We start from the raw sequence: 17,862 nt of genomic DNA, 5'->3' as shown, positions 1-17,862 counted from the left end.
ACCTGTAGTGTCAAAGACAGATACGAAAGGGTTAAGAATAATATCTCAGCAAACATTAAAGCATAGTATGTTTGTTTTGGTCTGGGCTGTGCTTTTTGACTTTTAAAGGGGACATTTCACAATACTTTTTTTAATATGTCAAATAAATATTTGGTGGGAGATATGTCCAAAATCTTATATCATGATACGATTCCTTTTATATCATGATAACAATATTTATCACAGAAGAGTTTTCTTTTTCTTTTAATAAGGTTTTTATGTTATTAAAATATTTAATGGCATAGAATTTTCACAAAAAACTTAAACAAGCATCAAAAAGAAGACAAAAAACAAACAAAACTCAAGTTCACTGAAGATAATCAGTCGGTGATGAAATAAGGATTATAAATAGAAAAGTGAATTAGTCAAGAGTAATGAAAGATTTCCTCTATGCTGTTTGATTAACATGAGTGACAGACAGGAGTAAGATTATGTAACTTCCCCTTTTAGACCAAAGCCCAGACTTTAATATACTGTTACATGCATTTTCTTTTTTAACTGTTAACTTTCTCTTATGACCTAAATGGTCATGTTTATGATACTTTTTGATGCATATATATGTATTTAAGACCAATAAAGCGGCAAAAATTTTCATGAGCTTAATGAGCAGCGGAAGCGCGTCTTGCGCGCTCCTCACACACAGAAACTGCGTGCGCATTTAGAACTGTTGTTTGTGTTTCAATTGCTAAAAATCACGTGTTTTAAATCTGCAGTGCTTAAATATGTTTACAGCATTAAGTTTTTATGAAAACGCGCACAGCATCGTGATGTGGGTGCATAACCTCGATAGAGATGATAGTCCAAAATCTTTACCGGTTGACTAATTTCTACCGGTTTATCATACCTACTGGTTTATCACCCACCCCTACCCTAGAGTACTTATGTAAAGTTCTAGCTCAAAATACCCCATAGATAATTTATTATAGCATGTTAAAATTGCCACTTTGTAGCTCTGTGCAAAAAATTGCCATTTTTGGGTGTGTCCTTTTAAATGCAAATGACTTGATCTAGGCCCTAAATGGCAGTGCTATGTTTGGATAGTGCAGATTAAGGGGCGGTTGAGATCACAAGGGGAGCCAAATTTCATTTACTTATTTTTTACATGCTTGCAGAGAATGGTTTACCAAAACTTAACTTACAGGGTGGTTATTCTTTACATTTTTTAGGTTAATACAAGCACTGGAGACCCAATTATAGCATCAGCTTTATAGCATCAGATTTTCAGTCAGTGTTCCTCAATTTCTCTTCGCAGTCATCATAAAACTGACTTTCAACATTAAGATTATTCAATTCAATTCAATTTTATTTATATAGCGCTTTTCACAAGTTTCAAAGCAGCTTTACATTAATAGATGTAGGAAAAAGCATAGAAGAGCGAGCGTAGTAATGATGTAATGCACAAGTTAAGCCAATGGTGGGGGACTCTCCAGGGGATGAAAAAAAACCCTAAGAGAAAAACTCTCCTGGCTAGTTCAGGGGGAAAACTCCTAGGAGGAGAAAAACCCTTGAGAGAGATATATTTATTTATATAAATACTATCAGGGTATATAAATGGATAAGAAGATTAAACAGGTTCCGCCAGTGGTCTTTGGTCAGGCATCGGCTAGGCATCGGCTGGGCATCACTTAAGATTATAATTCATTAGTTCATTGTAATATCTGTAAACCATGATTAAGGGTAGTCTTACAGAATTAAGCTAAATTTTCACAACTTCCACAGAAAACTACATGTTTTTTTTATATTTATTATCAGTCACATGACATTTTGATGACAAACACTTCTGTGACCAGATGGTACTTGCGGGGAGGTCTGACTTGTCTCCTGATACCCATGTAGAGAAAATGTGTGCGTATGGGAATGTATGTGAACGCTTTCCAGCTCACACTGTGAACCGCTACTGCTCTCTCTGTTTTCTTGTCTATCATAGCTGTATCTACTGATAGGATTATGAGTGCTGAGCAAGCGTTTCTGAGCATACACTCTCACCCATGGCGAATCTCTCAGGAGCTTTGGCCTAATTCCCTTGGTAACACATCCATCAGATTGCACTTAAGAGATTGGCCATGAAGCTTGACCTGTAATTAACAATGAGAATCTGTTAGCGCATCTGTGCCTTTCTGTTGAGATGGTGATTTGATTTAGTAGTATTTGAACATACCAGCTTTTTTGTAAAACAATATTATAATACATTTGATAATGATGTTCTTGGTGGTTGTATAAACTTTATAAAAAAAAAAAAAATAAGATAATTCTTACCAAACACATTCTGATTTCTCTTTCCAGCTCTGATTGGGTGGAAATCCTGGAGCCCCGTTCCCAGGAACGCATGTATGTAAATCTGACCACAGGAGAGTGCGGGTGGGACCCGCCCACCGATGTACCTGTCCGTCAGGCTGATGGCAATCAATGGTGGGAGCTCTATGACTCCAACAGCCGCAGGTTCTACTACTACAACTCTGCCGGCCGCACGACCGTTTGGCATAGGCCGCAAGGTGCAGATATTGTCCCTCTCTCTCAGCTTCAGGCTATGAGGCGCAGCACGGTGTCCGAGCGCAGGACGGATGGGGGCACTAAGGAACGGCAACATGGGAATCAGTCTACAGGGAGTCAAGATAGACGCACCCCTCTGCCACCCATGGAGCCCTATGGTCAAGAGCCAGAATATGCAAGCAAAGAACCAGAAATCGAGAACAGACAGAAATCAGACCTCTATAGCATGGATGGCAACAGAGATACTCTCAGGTAGGCATATGTACTCTCTCTCCACATTTTCTTTTAATAACTTGCTGTTATGGTTTCTTAGAAATAAGCAACCTTAACCAGAGATCAATTATCAGATTTTCCCTGACTTCATACAATCTTGTGTTTACATTATACTCATACAGCAGCCATTCAGATAAATTACTGCCAAATGTGAAAGGTTGACATTCACCCTTAACTCTTATTATGGAGAGCTGTATTTCTTCTTAGAGTAGACCAATCAAATCCCCCCTTATCCCCATAAAACTAGATTCCAGTCATGCCAGCTATATTTTACCTGGCACTATGCCACATCTCTGTTATTTCAGTGCGTTGTGCTTTAACCAACTATAATCTTTAGGGTATTATTTTATTCCTAAAACAATCTCTGGGCCCCACCAGATAAAAGTTGCTGGGGTCGGGGCCCAGCGAGTGCCAAACCATTGTGGTTCAAACGCGACTGGACTTTCTCTTTTCCCGCAAAGCAAGCCACCGTATACATTATCCAGCATATGCAGTGGTTCTTTCTATTTCAGGGAAAGGTTTAGCAGGGCCCTCATTCTTTTATATCCATCCATGGAAAAAAAGTTAATGGGGTCCAATATCATAACATCAGGATCCCACTGCAGCTTGGAAGGATTTTGAAATATTGTGGTAGCTTGTGGCACAGGCCTTTTGAGTTATAAATTATCTTCTGTCTTTGCTTTAGACACACATGACTGCTGTCTCTGTGAGGCCTTTAACCTTTTTGTAAAACTAGAAGTGCAACAAATTATTGACCTTTAGGTAAAACTAGAATTGCAACAAATGTTTGACCTTTTGGTAAAACTAGACGGGCAACAAACCAATCAGCTCCTCCCTTTGCCCGGCCTCCAGTGCAGAGTGATGGGCGTCTCAGACCTTACAGGCAACAGCATGTCTCTCTTGGGAACCACACACATCTAAGGTTCCTTATGGATGTCTCACGTTTTTAGAGGTCATACGATCTACCCAAAACAGTTGACAGATGTTTTCATGAGTGCATTGTGACTAATGTAGCCGTTTGATAATGTTATAGTTGGAATTTCTTTTGTGAAGCTGGTTGTTATTGCATATACATGACATTCTTTAAAATCATATCACTATTGTGTTATATAATATTATTTTATATTATACCCATATAGAGCAAGGAGGGACCCCCACATATGATGAACCTTTAACCCCTTTCCTAAAATATATATCCACATTTTTTTATAAAGACACATTTAAATCGTTTTATATAAATAGTAATTGTGATGATATATAGCAAATTGTTTACACTATTAAATAAAGTTTACACATAGAATTTGCTTTGCCTTTTTTCCCTTGAAATTTTCTGGGGACCCCTTGAAACCTTCTGGGGGACCCCTGTGGGTCCACAAACCCCAGTTTGAAAACCCCTGCTATAGAGAATATTTGCCATGTTTGCTATCACAATAAAGAGAAGTAGTTTATCATAATTATTATATAATTTAGTATTGATCCGTTGCAATAACATTGTTTGTTATTGCTTCATAACTCAAGGAAAAGGAGTCACGAAAATATTTTCTTTGTCTATCTAAAAATAAAAGCCAGGGAGTGGTCATAAAATATCAGTTTGACTATGATCCAAACAACACCATCTGTGTTATCATATGGTGTGTGTGGTATAAGCAGCTTCCTCTGATTGATGAACGTCCTAAACCTGGTAGTCATTACACCCACCCCTCCAGGACACAGCTCTAGTAGTTAGTGACGCTTGACCCTTGTCACGAAGAATATTTATACATGCAATCCAATCTGTAAACAAACACTAACACACAGATACACTGAGAACTTCTGCCTGTTTAAATGATAGGTTTTGGTAAAGTTATGAACTGTGAAATAAGGAGGAGGGCTTGCTTTTCCTCGACTCTGGAACATCTGCACTATAGATAGTGATCACAAGAAATTATTCAACAGAGTCTGTCTGTGTTATCTAGCATTCAGCCATTTAGTATGGTTGCCATGGCGAAGGATTAGCGGGTGTCCTCTGTGTTTCCTTGCAATGTGTGACGTAGTGGTGTAACGTAACCCAGTGATGACCTGGGGAAGTTGTGAAAGGGTCACTAAATTCTTTTGTCCTGCAGGCGGACCCCAGGCAGAGTGACTGCTATAGAAAGACAAGGGTTTAGTTAACCACGCAGATCCCTGAAGACCGACTCTTAGAGTTTCCCATAGTATGAATTGTTGTTGGATCTAAGACAATAAATTAACAGCCTTTTCTTTGTGGACAAATGATTTAAGGTGTCATTTTGATGATATTGGTACATATGGGGATTTCACAGAAGGGGTTAGAAAACCATCAAATAATGGCTTTGTTAGATACCAAAAGTGAAAGATATAAACAGATGCCACCACGCTTTTATGTGCTTTCGTTTTTCACTTTTATCAAAAAGTATATTTGTTATAACAGATGTCTGGGTGTTTTCCCATATAGAAATGTGATTGTTTGAGGCAAATGATGAAATATCTATGTGACCCTGGACAACAAAACATGTCATAAGGGTAATTTTTTTTTAAATTGAGATTTTATATTTGAAAATCTGGAATATGAGGATGCAAAAAAATTATAAAATTGCTTTTAAAGTTGTCCTAAAAAAGTCATATATTTATGGTAGGAAATGTACAAAAAATCTTCATGGAACATGACATTTACTTAATATCCTATTGATTTTTTTATGAACAGTAAAAAACTGTAAATCACAAAAAATATCTTTAGCCTGGGGTCACACAAAATTGGCTGTATTTATATATGTTAACGCTTGTGTTTTTGGCTTAATGTATTCATCATTTTTGTATAGGAGAAAGAACATATAATCTTCTGCTTGTATATCCTGCATGTTTAAAGTACATTTTAGCAGTTTTGGGGGCATGTCAAGTTTCAGAAGTCACCTTTTCTCCTTGTTTTTACTTCAAATGGTCACAAACGTTAGCCCGTAACGCTTTAACACAGCAAAGCCACTTGATCCAGTTTTTTTAAGCGTTAAGACTTTTGCGTTCCCTGTCACACACATGTTGTGTGCTACCTTAATCCTTTTTTCAAATTTTTACCCAGATAACTAGATTAGCGTCCTAACACAGATTGTCTGTGAAAGTGGAGCAGTTTCAACTGCTTTTGTTTTATTTTAGTCATGCCTTTGGTGTTGCTTAAAATACATTGAGAACAGACTGCTGCCTTGATCCACTGGCTTCCATTTAAAAACAGAAAGCTATGAAACGTGGACAGAATGGTGCAAAGCTAGTATTTCTTTAAAATAGGGATGCACTGATAAATGCTGATATACACTAATAATACGTGGCAGGTAACTATTCTGAATTGCACAGCCGATATTATTCACAGCTATTTCATGGACTACGGCTTTTGATGGGTAAGACCTTATAACATGCATTTGAAAAAGCAACAATCGTCAAACATAATCATTTATACATATTCTTTATTGTCATGAAAATACCTGAAAAGGTTTGAAGAACAGCAATATAAATATATCCTTAAGCCATTTCCTGGAGCTGCGTGTCATTGTTGCGTGTGTATGGTTCTTCGTCTGCAGGGTATTTTGAGTTTCTGCACGAGAGCGCCCTCTGGCTTTTGGATGTAGCAGCATTTAATTTATTGAGAAGCATACCAAGCAAAATCCGAGATGATCAGACATTGACTCATGGACGTGGATTTTTTTTACGAATTATTAATATATTGGTGTCCGTAATTCCGTGAGCCTGGAGACTGCGGTGTACATTGTGTACACGCTGTACACATTTTTTGCTTGTGATGTTTATTATGAATACATAGTGATCCTGCGTCATGACTTAACAAGCAGATAGTGAATGCTTTGTTCATAAATTCTTCCATAATTGTTTCTATGTGATCTATTAATGCTTTTATCCTCTCAATGCAGTCACTTCTTATGTAACAAGATTAAAACAAATGAAATTAGTTTTTACTTTGTTTGGTTACACTTCTGTCACCCTGATGCTCAGCACAATATGTGCACAGTTTGTGAGAGGAGAGGTGGTTTTTACAGCTGTAACCAGAGCTGTGCATTCTCATGCTATCTAATTTCATATCAACAGATGTAGATTAGCACTGACATTCCAGAGGCATCATATTGTCCATATGCTACGTTTGCCTCCTTTTGAATTCCTTTTTATGGGAATTTTAGAGATGCGAAAAACAATTATACATTTGCTATTACTTTGGAAAGTCATTTTGCGGCTATATAATGATAATTTATTATAGTGTTGCACAACTAAATGGGTTTGTTGAAAAACATAAGAATCTTTAATTACCATTTTAACCTCTGAATTGTCATATCACTAACCAGGCTTTATTTGCCTTGTAAATTTGAATTGCCTACCTAAATAAATAAAGTGTGGAGTTTCTTAAGTGCTGATGGTGCAGGAAGTTTGAGCTGCAGCGGGGTGTGTAGGGAAAGGATGGGTCGGTCGCGTGTGAGGTATGTAAAGAAGCCAGACTCACTGGCTCAGTGAAGAGAGGTGATCAGCTGTCTGCAAACAGCTGAGTCCTCTGGACTTTAGGAGACCTCAGGTTCGCTTCTGATAGAGCAAAAATGGAAAAAATTAATTGCAAGTGTGAAATGGCAGGAAAATAGTTTCTCTTTGACCCCTATGTTGATGAGTCAGTAGATTATGATACATATTTATTGTAAACATTCATGGGTGTCCATGGTTATGCAGGATTTAACATCTGTTGGGATAACTATCAGCTCTGAGTCATGCCTTGCTTATAGGCCACGTTTCCTCTTCCTGTCCAAAAGATGAAAATAGTCTATTATCTCAGTTTTCCTCCTGACTTGGGGAAGAGTTCTAGACACATTGTCCTGACATGTTTTCTAATACATTCATAATAATTATAGTTAATTAAGATTTATTGTTAAATCTCTGGGTCTACTTGAGCTATTAGAAATTACTATTTGGGACGAATTGGACCTCCCTGACTAGTTAAAGTGATATTTTCCCCCCAATGAAAATTTGCTATTAATTTACTCAACCTTAGACCATTTGATATGTTGGATATGTTAAGAGTTCAAAAAGCAGATAAATCCAAAACAAAAGTAGTCTCCACGACTCCTGGTGACACATTTACATCTTGTAAAGCCAGATGATAATTTTTTGCAAGAAATTGACTGGTATTTAAAGGTCCCGTTCTTTCTGTGTTTTTGAAGCTTTGATTGTGTTCACGTGTTTCACGTGTAAAAAAAACGCTGTATTTTTCACACAATTTATCTGTATTAGTGCTGTTTTCACTGTCCTCAAAACAAGCTGATGTCTTCCTTGTTCTATGAAGTCCCTCCTTCAGAAATACGTCACGAGTTCTGATAAGCCCTTTTCATACAGAAATTCCGTAAAATACACATAAAATGCATCCTGGATTTTTCCGGAATAGTTAGAGTTTTTGTTCGTTCACACTGCCAAGATTACACGGCATATGATGGTCCCGGAAAGACACGTGACATGTTGAAAGTCCCGTCCTCTCTTCTACGCAGCGTCTGAAGTTTGCATATTATTTATTATTTCTCTCTCCAGAAACAACTCGCGTGCATTTTTGTTTATGATAAGACTACAAAGGAGCGCGTGAATGCACAGTTCTATTCTGGTGAATGATCTCAGCTTCATAGTGTATATTTGACAAGCTCCCTGATTTCTGCTTTGATACAGTTTTCAGACATTTCTCATCGTGATTGTTTATATGCATTTAAAACCCGCATTTTGAGGAGCTGAACAATATATCTCGTTGGGATGACATGCGGGTATTTTCGTTTATTATAGCTCAAATGAGCACGTGACGCGATATTCTTTTATGCTGCTGAATAATCTCCGTTTCAACGCAGTAAGTAACGAGCTAACTTACCTGATATCCGCTTCAGTCTAGTATGCTGACATTTCTCGTAGTGAATGTTGTAAATCCCTGATTTTAAAGAGTTGAACCAACTTCATGTTGCCATGACACGCGCGTCCTCACTACGGCACGTGCGTCATTGTTTATGCGTCTCATATATCATTTCCTGATAACTGCTTCAATCTAGTTTGCAACATTTCTCGTGGTGAATGTTTATATACATGTTATCTCTCGTTGTAAGGAGCTGAACCATAACTTGTGTTGTGATGATGACGCGCGCGTCCTCACTTCGACACGCCCTTTATGGCATTCTTGTTCACACAGAGGGTTACCCGCGTATCTTACTAGGTCCTCTTTCCGGCAACGATCCCAGAAGATTAACTGAACGAGTTTTTGTTCACACAGACGCTTGTCTGGCAATTTTACGGGTATTTTCTGGGACCAGAGGTCTGTGTGAATGAGGTTATAGTGTAGTTTGTTAAGTGTGTTGTGATTTAGATAGCAGCTTAGCTTGCCGTTAGCTCAGCTGGTGACTGACCATAGATATGTACACTAGATGTCGCATTGGCTATGGCAGTTCATTGGACCGAATGCGTCAAATAGAGCCGCCATCTTGAAACAGGGGAACCCCGCATGAGCGTCATTGTAGGCAATGGTGTAACGGAAATAAAATCACCATAAATCATCATGAACACGATTTTCTTAGTTTTCTTTTGGTTCGTTTCAACAGTCAGACATGTATTTAGCATTGAGTCCAGAAAAAAAATAAAGTTTTGATTAGTGATGCACCGATATATCGGCCGCCGATATTTATCAGCCGATTTTTGATGAATTTGAAACCATCCGCATATCGGCAATAGCACGAGAAAGGTCGATACCGATTGTTTATTAATTAACTGCATTAAGAAATCCATTATAAATTTTAGTTAATGTTGTTAATAAAATAAATGCTGAATAGCAAAAACCACCTTTGAAGGTTGTCATGCTGTTTTATTATATTTGTTTTAGCTTAATTTGTGCTTCTCTTATTATGTTGGTCAGTTGAATGTTAATTAGATCCAATCCATGTTCAGTAAAAATAATTTAATGCAGAAATAAACTAGCTAATAGATCAACTGTATAGTATTGAATACAAGTGTTTAATATCGGCATCGGTATCGGCCAGAAGTTGTCTGTTTAAATCGGTATCCGCCTAAAACAATCCTATCGGTGCACCCCTAGTTTTGATATTATGAAAATCTACTTTTTCTAACTATAATGCATAGTGCTAGTATGCCTAACATTCATACACAGCACAAAAGTCCGGCATCATCCATGAATTCGAAGTACAGGCAGCAGGGCTCCAGACTAACTTTTTTCACTAGGAGCACTGTAGCCCCAATTGAAAATTTTAGGGGCGCAACCAGAAAATTTAAGGGCACACATTGTAAATCAATATGCTTACCAAATATTCACATTTCTACTAATTTCCACTGTATTACTAATAAATACTTTAATGATAGATGCAGAAAGTACAATGTGCTGTTTCAAATTCAGTGTCACATCACAAAAAAGGTCAAATTTACTGGTCGCACATGTGCGACTGGATGTAAAATTCTGGTGGCAAAATGCCACCATTTGGTGGCAGTCTGGAGCCCTGGGCAGAGATTGCAGTTTTACCTAGCTACTCCCTATGACAAGACCCCTGTTCCAAGATGGCGACGGTTTTGATGCATGCTTAGAACCCCAAGGCGACATCTAGTGTATATATCTATGGTGACTGACGTATTTCTGTGGGCGGAGTTTTGTCAAAAAACTGTTCTACTGACGTCATTAAAGCAGGAAGTAGAGCGCTGTAGTCCAAACCGGTCATTCGCTTTAGACTTTGAAAGGGGAATTCTGTTAAAGAAAATATATCGCCTGGCAATGAACTTTGAGCTTTATCATTTTACAGGTATTATTTATGCTCTAACAGCAACATTACACACTAACTAGGGTTTAAAGAAAGGACGTGACCTTTAAAACCTTATCAGCATAAATGCAGAGCATCTGCCAACCTTCATGAGTGCAATCTTCTGCTTGTGGTGTTTGGTGGCAAATCAGTTTACAACTATACTTCAGGCTTCAGTCATATCTAAATAGTCTAAATTAGCTCAAGTTAATATAGTTCATAAACATGCTACACAAGGATGCCAAATTACGATCATAGAATGTTTAATAAAGCTATTTTCTTATATGATAGATTGTCCTTGTGATTGTCTACTTTTATTGACTCAGTCTAGTTGCTAGCAAACCCCCCTCCACAAAGATCTTATTATGGGACGTCATGGTAAGAGAACTATTGCCATGACGCTAACACAGGAATGCATTGTCCCCCTTTTTTAAACAACCCCGGCACTACTGAGTTACCAGTGGAAGGAATGCAGAGGTTGTTTTTAATTCAAACCAAGGCAACCTCCCATGACTAACTAATGGCACTCTTTCACACTCTAATTTTAACACTTATATTTCTTCACTCAGTAGTGTAAAATTGCATTAAGCAGGCCTTCTTGCCGCAGGACCCAGGAATAGGGTTCTGGTTGCTACCTTCATTCGTTATAAACATGCTCTATAATAAATTATTGTTGGCCTTTTTAAGGAATGTGTCAATCTGTATTATTTGTACAGTGTAGATTGTTCTTTAAACTCTTTAACAGTCATTCATCTTGACAGGAAATTGAGCTCCCTGCTTGCTCACACTGCCAGAACACATCAAATAACTGCGCTGATCTCTCATCACATTGGATCTTATGTAAACCTTTCTCCTGGATGTTCAGTGTGAAATGTTGGAGACTGTTATCTACATTATAGAGTTTATCTACGTTACAGTCTTTAATATTGCTTTCCCCAAGTGTGTCCTTGTGTAAGACAGAAATTTTGAGGATGTTATGTCAGACACAGAAGTCTGCTGAATTTCAAAGGAAAGGGCAGCCACTTGTTTACAATCTCCTATTTTAAGGACAACACTTATTCAGCTGTGTCCCTATGTCACCATCCTGAGAAAACCAGCACTATTTGAGTTTTAAGTGGCCCACACTTTCACGCTGTGCGATTCAAGTGTCAACTACCCTATCGGTGTTAGACTTTGAACATTGTTGATTGTTGTGTTGTCACGTCTGACAAGTCTTTACAATGGCCTTGGGGTTCAGCCAGATGGCTGACTTCCAGTCTTCCTACATGCTGTACCTGTCTAGCATTACCAACGGTTGTTTTTCTTCACATGTTCAAGAAATGTTTCGCCTGAAAGGAAGAGGGAACAGCTCAGATGGAAGAACAAGCCTCATCAAATAGAAGAGGAAATGCTTTTAATATGGTCCATTTTTCTTTGGGCATCGTTTCAAAATGTGACAGATGATTGTCATAGTCATTGTAATAGTTGAATAGTAAAATAGTTTTAAAGAAGTGGTTTCGTACAGATCCTCTGTTTGTTTTTTCTTTCTGAGCTTGTGTATGGAGGATCTGTGTTTTGTTTGTAAAATTTGAAAGAGGAAGCGTGACCAGATAAGAGATTTAGTTTGAGAGGTGATTCAGTAGAATTCCCCGGCATGCAATCATATGAGCATTCTTACTTTCGTTTTATATGGGGAGTTCTAGGTGGTTTCAATTTGGTCACGTTTTGTGGTATCTGATTGGATACTTAAAGCATAAGAGAAAGCCTAGCTATCACTCTTCAAGTTTTGTTAGAACAGGACAGATATCATCTCACACAATATCAGTAAGTTGAGCGTTCACTACATTGCTTTAAAATTATTATTTTTTTAACTTAAAATTTGCATTTAGAATTTCATTCAGTTTAAATAGGAATCTGACTTTTTTCCCTTATGACTATTTTTTTCTATGATCTGTTCTATGATATGTATGATTTTATAGAGAATAAATTAAATTTACATTTTGGGTAGAGAAACCAGGGTTATTATGGGCATGAGTAGTTGTATTAAGTTTTAAAATGCTGTGACTACAATAATGCTTGAATAAAGTAATATTTAGCCCAATGTTAACAAATCAAAACCTTTAGTTGTTTCATTATGAACGGCTGATGTAGCCCACGGCATAGATGCTATGGTGTAGGTTTTTACACAGTATAAGTCAATCTTAAGAATACTGTAAATCTTGAAATTGCCGGGTTTACAAATATCAGTTGATCGGTTTAGTGACAATAACATGGTGTAGACCAAGTGAAGAACAATTCAAGGAACTGTGTTTTATTTTCACCACCAAGCTGTTTTTAACCTAAGCATTGTAGTGTTTTAAAATCTATTTCAGTTAAACAATCATGGGTTTGTTTTCCTGACAATGACATTATGGTAGTTTAAATATACATTTTATATAGTTTGTCTAAATCACACAAAATTGTGTGAATGATAGAGAAAACCGTAAAGATTGCTGTGTTGGGCTTGTAAAAGCAGTCATAAAAATGATTGGTTTTGGCTTCTTGGGTTCTTTTTAACAATGGGGCTTTTACTGTTTCTAGAGCTGTCAGTTTATGTTTCTTTGCTTTGTCTTGCAAGGTTTTAGAGTTAGGAGTTTAATATATATATATATATATATATATATATATATATATATATATATATATATATATATATGCTTAAATCTGCCTAATCCTGGCAGAATCCATTAAGAGTCTGATAAAAACAGCTAAATTACAAAAATGTCAGCTGCATTAAGATGGTTTTGCATCTGAGCTCATCATATGTCCTTTGTTACTTTTGCTTGACTTTCTAATACACATGGGTTTATGCATTTCTCTTATTGTTTCACAACAGGGAAGAACCAAAAGACCCATCTCAGCGGTGGCAGCCCCCTCCTGGATCTAAAGCCGCCATGTTAGTGAAGGTCAGCAGCATAGGCAGAAGCCAGGGAAGAGGAAACAGTCCAGCGACTTCCCTTCACCTCCCACAGCACAACCCACAAAGCAAATCTAATGATCATAGTTCCAGCACGCTCAATTCCGGCAGTGTCAAATCTGTTTCAGACCACATGTTATCACAGCAGGCATACAAGACCACACCAGGAGGGAAAATAGCTGTGGACACAAGGCAGGCCCACCATTTAAGAAAGGCAAGCAATGGCAGCTTCTGCCTGGTGACCTCAGGTGACTCTACCTCACATCCAGCATCTGCACAGCCCAGCTCACCAAGGCCAGTATCTCCACAATACGGAGCAACTGCACGTCTCTATGATGATCCTGTATCAGATTGCCCTATTTATGATGAACCTCCCGTAGATATGGAGGTAGAAGGTGCTCACTTACAGAACGGCACATCCAGACACAATCACAGCCTTCAGAAGATAAAACTCCTCCAGCACCCAGGTCAGTCTTATACAGGCTCCAGACACAGGAGGAACCCCTCTGACTATAGTCCAGCAGGTCTGGAGTGTATCAAGCACATGGTGAATGTAGACCCCAAACAAGGACACCTTTCTGCCTCACCAGTCCCCTCTCCAAGTCCCTCTCCAACTTCTGCACCTGAATCTCTAGTTCTACCAACAAGGGGAATTGTTAGCCTAGAGAAGAAGCAGTCTTTGAGGATTTTAGAAGCAAGTGTACTCCGAGCTATGGAGGTACATCACAGCAGGCAAGGCAGCCATGGATCTCAGGACTATTCCACACCACCACCTCCCAATGTTAGCTACCAAGACTCTGGTTACTCAACCGGTCCGTCTCCCAGCCTACGGAGAAAAAGCAGAAGGAGGATGGGTGCCGGGGCCCGACCCGGGTCTGTGGGTAGCACTGGGGAACTCACAGCCCTAAATGAACGTCTGATGGAAGAGATGAGGGAGGTGGTAAGTCGCTCGAACACGATGCGGGAGACCAAAGCTTGTCTGGATTCTGATATGTCGGAGGGCTTCTCTACACAGCGCACACACAGTGTGGGTCGGTGCTCATCCAGGGAGGATATCGCATCTTCTAGCAGGTCACTAAGCAGGATGGGTATCCACCCTAATGTGGCCTTCACACCACTGGAGATTCAAGGAAGACAAAAGCGGACTTATGAAAAAGTTGACACTCTGGAGAAATGCATTGCTTTGTCGTCTCCCGAGATTGCTGGACCCCCCTCACAGGTACTACATAAAAATCTTGACAATTATTATAAGATTAGCTGCTCATTGTCCGTTTAACTTGTCATTTTGTAGAGATTGGCAGTCTGCGTATGAACTTCTGCCACAGTCTGTTTTTCAACAGGCCTTGAGTTTCAGCATCATTAAAAGCCAGACATCGTATTTGTTTAATCTCCATGGGGGGACTTTTGGGAGAGTGCTTTGTTTTGTTTGAGGTTTTTTATGCGCGTCTGATTTTTCCATGGTCTTTATTAGATCCAGATTATTGTGCACACCCTCCATCACCCATTACAACAAACAGCGATGTAAAATAACTAAAGTTATGTAGTTATTTCAGTCTGAAATTTAAATGGGAATGAGGCAACGTGCTGAGGAACAACATCTTTCTCCTCGACTTTGCAGCCAGGCAAGTTAGAGCCTATTCCCCAGCTGCACATGATTCTTTACAAGGGCAATAATTTTATTCAAAGAAACCGTAACTGCCACTCTGACCCATAGCAAAGCTGTAATCTGCCCTCCCTAACTGATGAACTTCATCTGCATTGTTTAACAGCCAGGCGCCCATAAAACGGTACTTCTCAAATCAGTTCTTGAAACACAGAGCAATTACTTTGGATGCTGATTGTGGCAGGCGTATGATACTTAAACTTAAATCTAAACTGCTCCTGTTGCACCCACCCCTGCCCTCCTGCACTCCTCTCATACAAATTTAGCAGTGGCCTGCCAAGGTAGTGGGTAAAATGCCAAAACGTGGCATAACAGCAAAACAAAATGCCTATTGGGCAGGAAGGATGGCTACTGTGGCCCATATGGTCCCATCTCTGACACAGATGGGACAGTTGGTCCCTAGAAAGGTGTGGTGACTGTATTAACCAATTGAATGTCTATAGTTTAGCAGATAGGGGTTTGAAACCTGCTGGGGATTGTTCCATAAGCTGATGACATCATAGGTCACCTCAATCCCTGGTGTATAAGTCATTTCACCACACTAGCATTTCTACGCAATGCTTCCCAAAACCATTGATAAGAGACTTTAGAGGAATTCACTGTAAAAATAAAATTTAATAATTTTAAGTTTTGCATTCTCTAACAAACAATTATTGGACAATTCCGATATTTATCCAAGGTTCCCATGGGTCATGGAATTTCTGGAATATTGTGGGATTTTAAAAGGTCTATTCCAGACATTGAAAGTCTGTGATTTTTTAATTTTTTTGTCCAAGTCATGGAATATCAGGATTTTTTTGTCGCTTTAAATATGACTTTCCATTTATCAAAATGTAATCCGCTTGTTAAGTTGTTGTGACGTAAAGAATGCCGTTTCTGGGTCCAGGGCTCCAATGATTTCAAGTGAGACTATAATCTTAATAGCCGTCTACTGGCTTCGTTTCACATTTCAGGTATTTAAGCTACATTTTTATAAACTAAAGGTGTATACTACATTATCCAGGCACACGGCATCCTGGACATAGGTCATGGAAATTCAGTATTTAGCTAGTTTATTGCTGCATCATCAAATCATTTTCATTGAACATGGATTCAACATTCAGAAGTTTTTTTTTGCTATTAAATATTATTTCTTATTAAAATCATAAACAATATTCCTAACAAGCACTATAGTTGTCCTTAATGACACATCACGTTGGCCTAAAGTGTCCTATAAAAGTTGCACACAAGTTGTATGTGGTTTTTGTAACAGGAATACAACTTTTAGTACAGCAAGAGAGGCAATGACGGCATTAGGGACCTTCTTACAGGCCACAATTCCTCCAGGGATCGAAATGAGGCCATTGCATGATTTGTACTATAATTTTCAGAGAGATGAAAGGAGAAAGAATTTTACTGTTGGAAGATCGGTCACTTGTTATAGAAAAGAAAATTCTTTGGTATTTAGCAATGTGCCAACCCTGCAATAAATTCAGAGGGACAGAGACAGTAAAGTTCAGTCAGAGTCAGTTTAGCACACTCTGTGGAGAAATAACTGCTTTAAGGAAGGCTTTCTCACCCTGTGTCTGCACTTTTTGTTTCTCCTGTATAGGCAGGAACTCTTGATCCTAAGGTTCAGTTGGATATCAGAAATAAAGGCATGATGGAAAGCCAAACAGGTTCACTTGGCCCTCACCGCCATGTCGCCAGTAATACCAACCTGCAGGGCCGTGATGGTGGAGGTCACCAGATTTCCTACGCCACACTCCGTCAGCCCCCACCCCCCGATGCCAACATCGAAGACTGGGCCAGCAAGCACCTAAACATGCATACTCAGGGCCTGTTTCGTCGGCGAGTCTCCATCGCCAACATGCTATCCTGGAACCGCGGCTCCATTAAAAAGCCCATGCTGATGACCAACGACCGCACGGTGCGCAAGGAAGCCTGTGAGATGTTCAAACATGTCCAGGCATATATGGGAGACCGGCCCTCACGCCTGGACAGACGCCATGCAGCTCTTCTCATTGTCACTAAGTGCTGGGGCATGCAAGGCCTGAGGGATGAGCTCTACGTTCAGCTTGTGAGACAGACCACAGGCAACACCAGTCCACGCAGCCTGGCAGCAGGCTGGGAGCTTATGGCTGTATGCCTTGCTTTCTTCGCTCCTTCACCAAAGTTCTGCTGCTACCTGGAAGGCTACATTCAGCGCCATATGGAGCCAATTAATGACAAGAAAAGTGAGTTTGTTGTTACACCACTGTAATCTTGCTTATTGTACATTATCCTGTTACATAAATAAATTATGCATGTAATATTGATTATTGACCCTAATGTAATTATGAGATTTGGAACATCAAAGTTTCATTTTACATAATTTCAATACTTGACCTGGCCTCAGTCGGTATTAAAGACATCACGGTTATATTTTCACTGAATGCTCTTTACATTATGTAAGATGAATCTTTGTAGAAAACAGTTAATCACAAATAAATTACTATATAAGGGTGATTCTCACGAAATCCAGATTTAGAAGGTGTCCAGCATCAGAATATTTAAAAAGCCCTTTATTTTGCACATATAAGTTTAAGGTCTGAACTTACTATAAATATTATTTTTAGAGGATTTAAAAAATATTTCCTATAGAATTATTTACATTTTTTAGATTATCATTATCAAAAATGATC

At 38.8% G+C, this 17,862-nt stretch overlaps 1 protein-coding gene across 1 annotated transcript in view; it reads left to right on the top strand.

The window, feature by feature from the left end:
- Window positions 1-17,862, top strand: part of arhgap46a (Rho GTPase activating protein 46a) — a 37,755-nt gene that overhangs the window by 12,267 nt on the left and 7,626 nt on the right. The window contains exons 2-4 of the mRNA XM_065241280.2: window positions 2,323-2,781; window positions 13,456-14,755; window positions 16,791-17,415. Coding sequence (XP_065097352.1) covers window positions 2,323-2,781; window positions 13,456-14,755; window positions 16,791-17,415 — 2,384 coding nt within the window. The remainder of the gene's footprint in view (window positions 1-2,322; window positions 2,782-13,455; window positions 14,756-16,790; window positions 17,416-17,862) is intronic.

Source organism: Paramisgurnus dabryanus, chromosome 14 (genome assembly GCF_030506205.2).
Source record: "Paramisgurnus dabryanus chromosome 14, PD_genome_1.1, whole genome shotgun sequence".
NCBI classification, from domain to species: domain Eukaryota; kingdom Metazoa; phylum Chordata; class Actinopteri; order Cypriniformes; family Cobitidae; genus Paramisgurnus; species Paramisgurnus dabryanus.
This window is presented reverse-complemented; position numbering and strand designations above follow the sequence as displayed.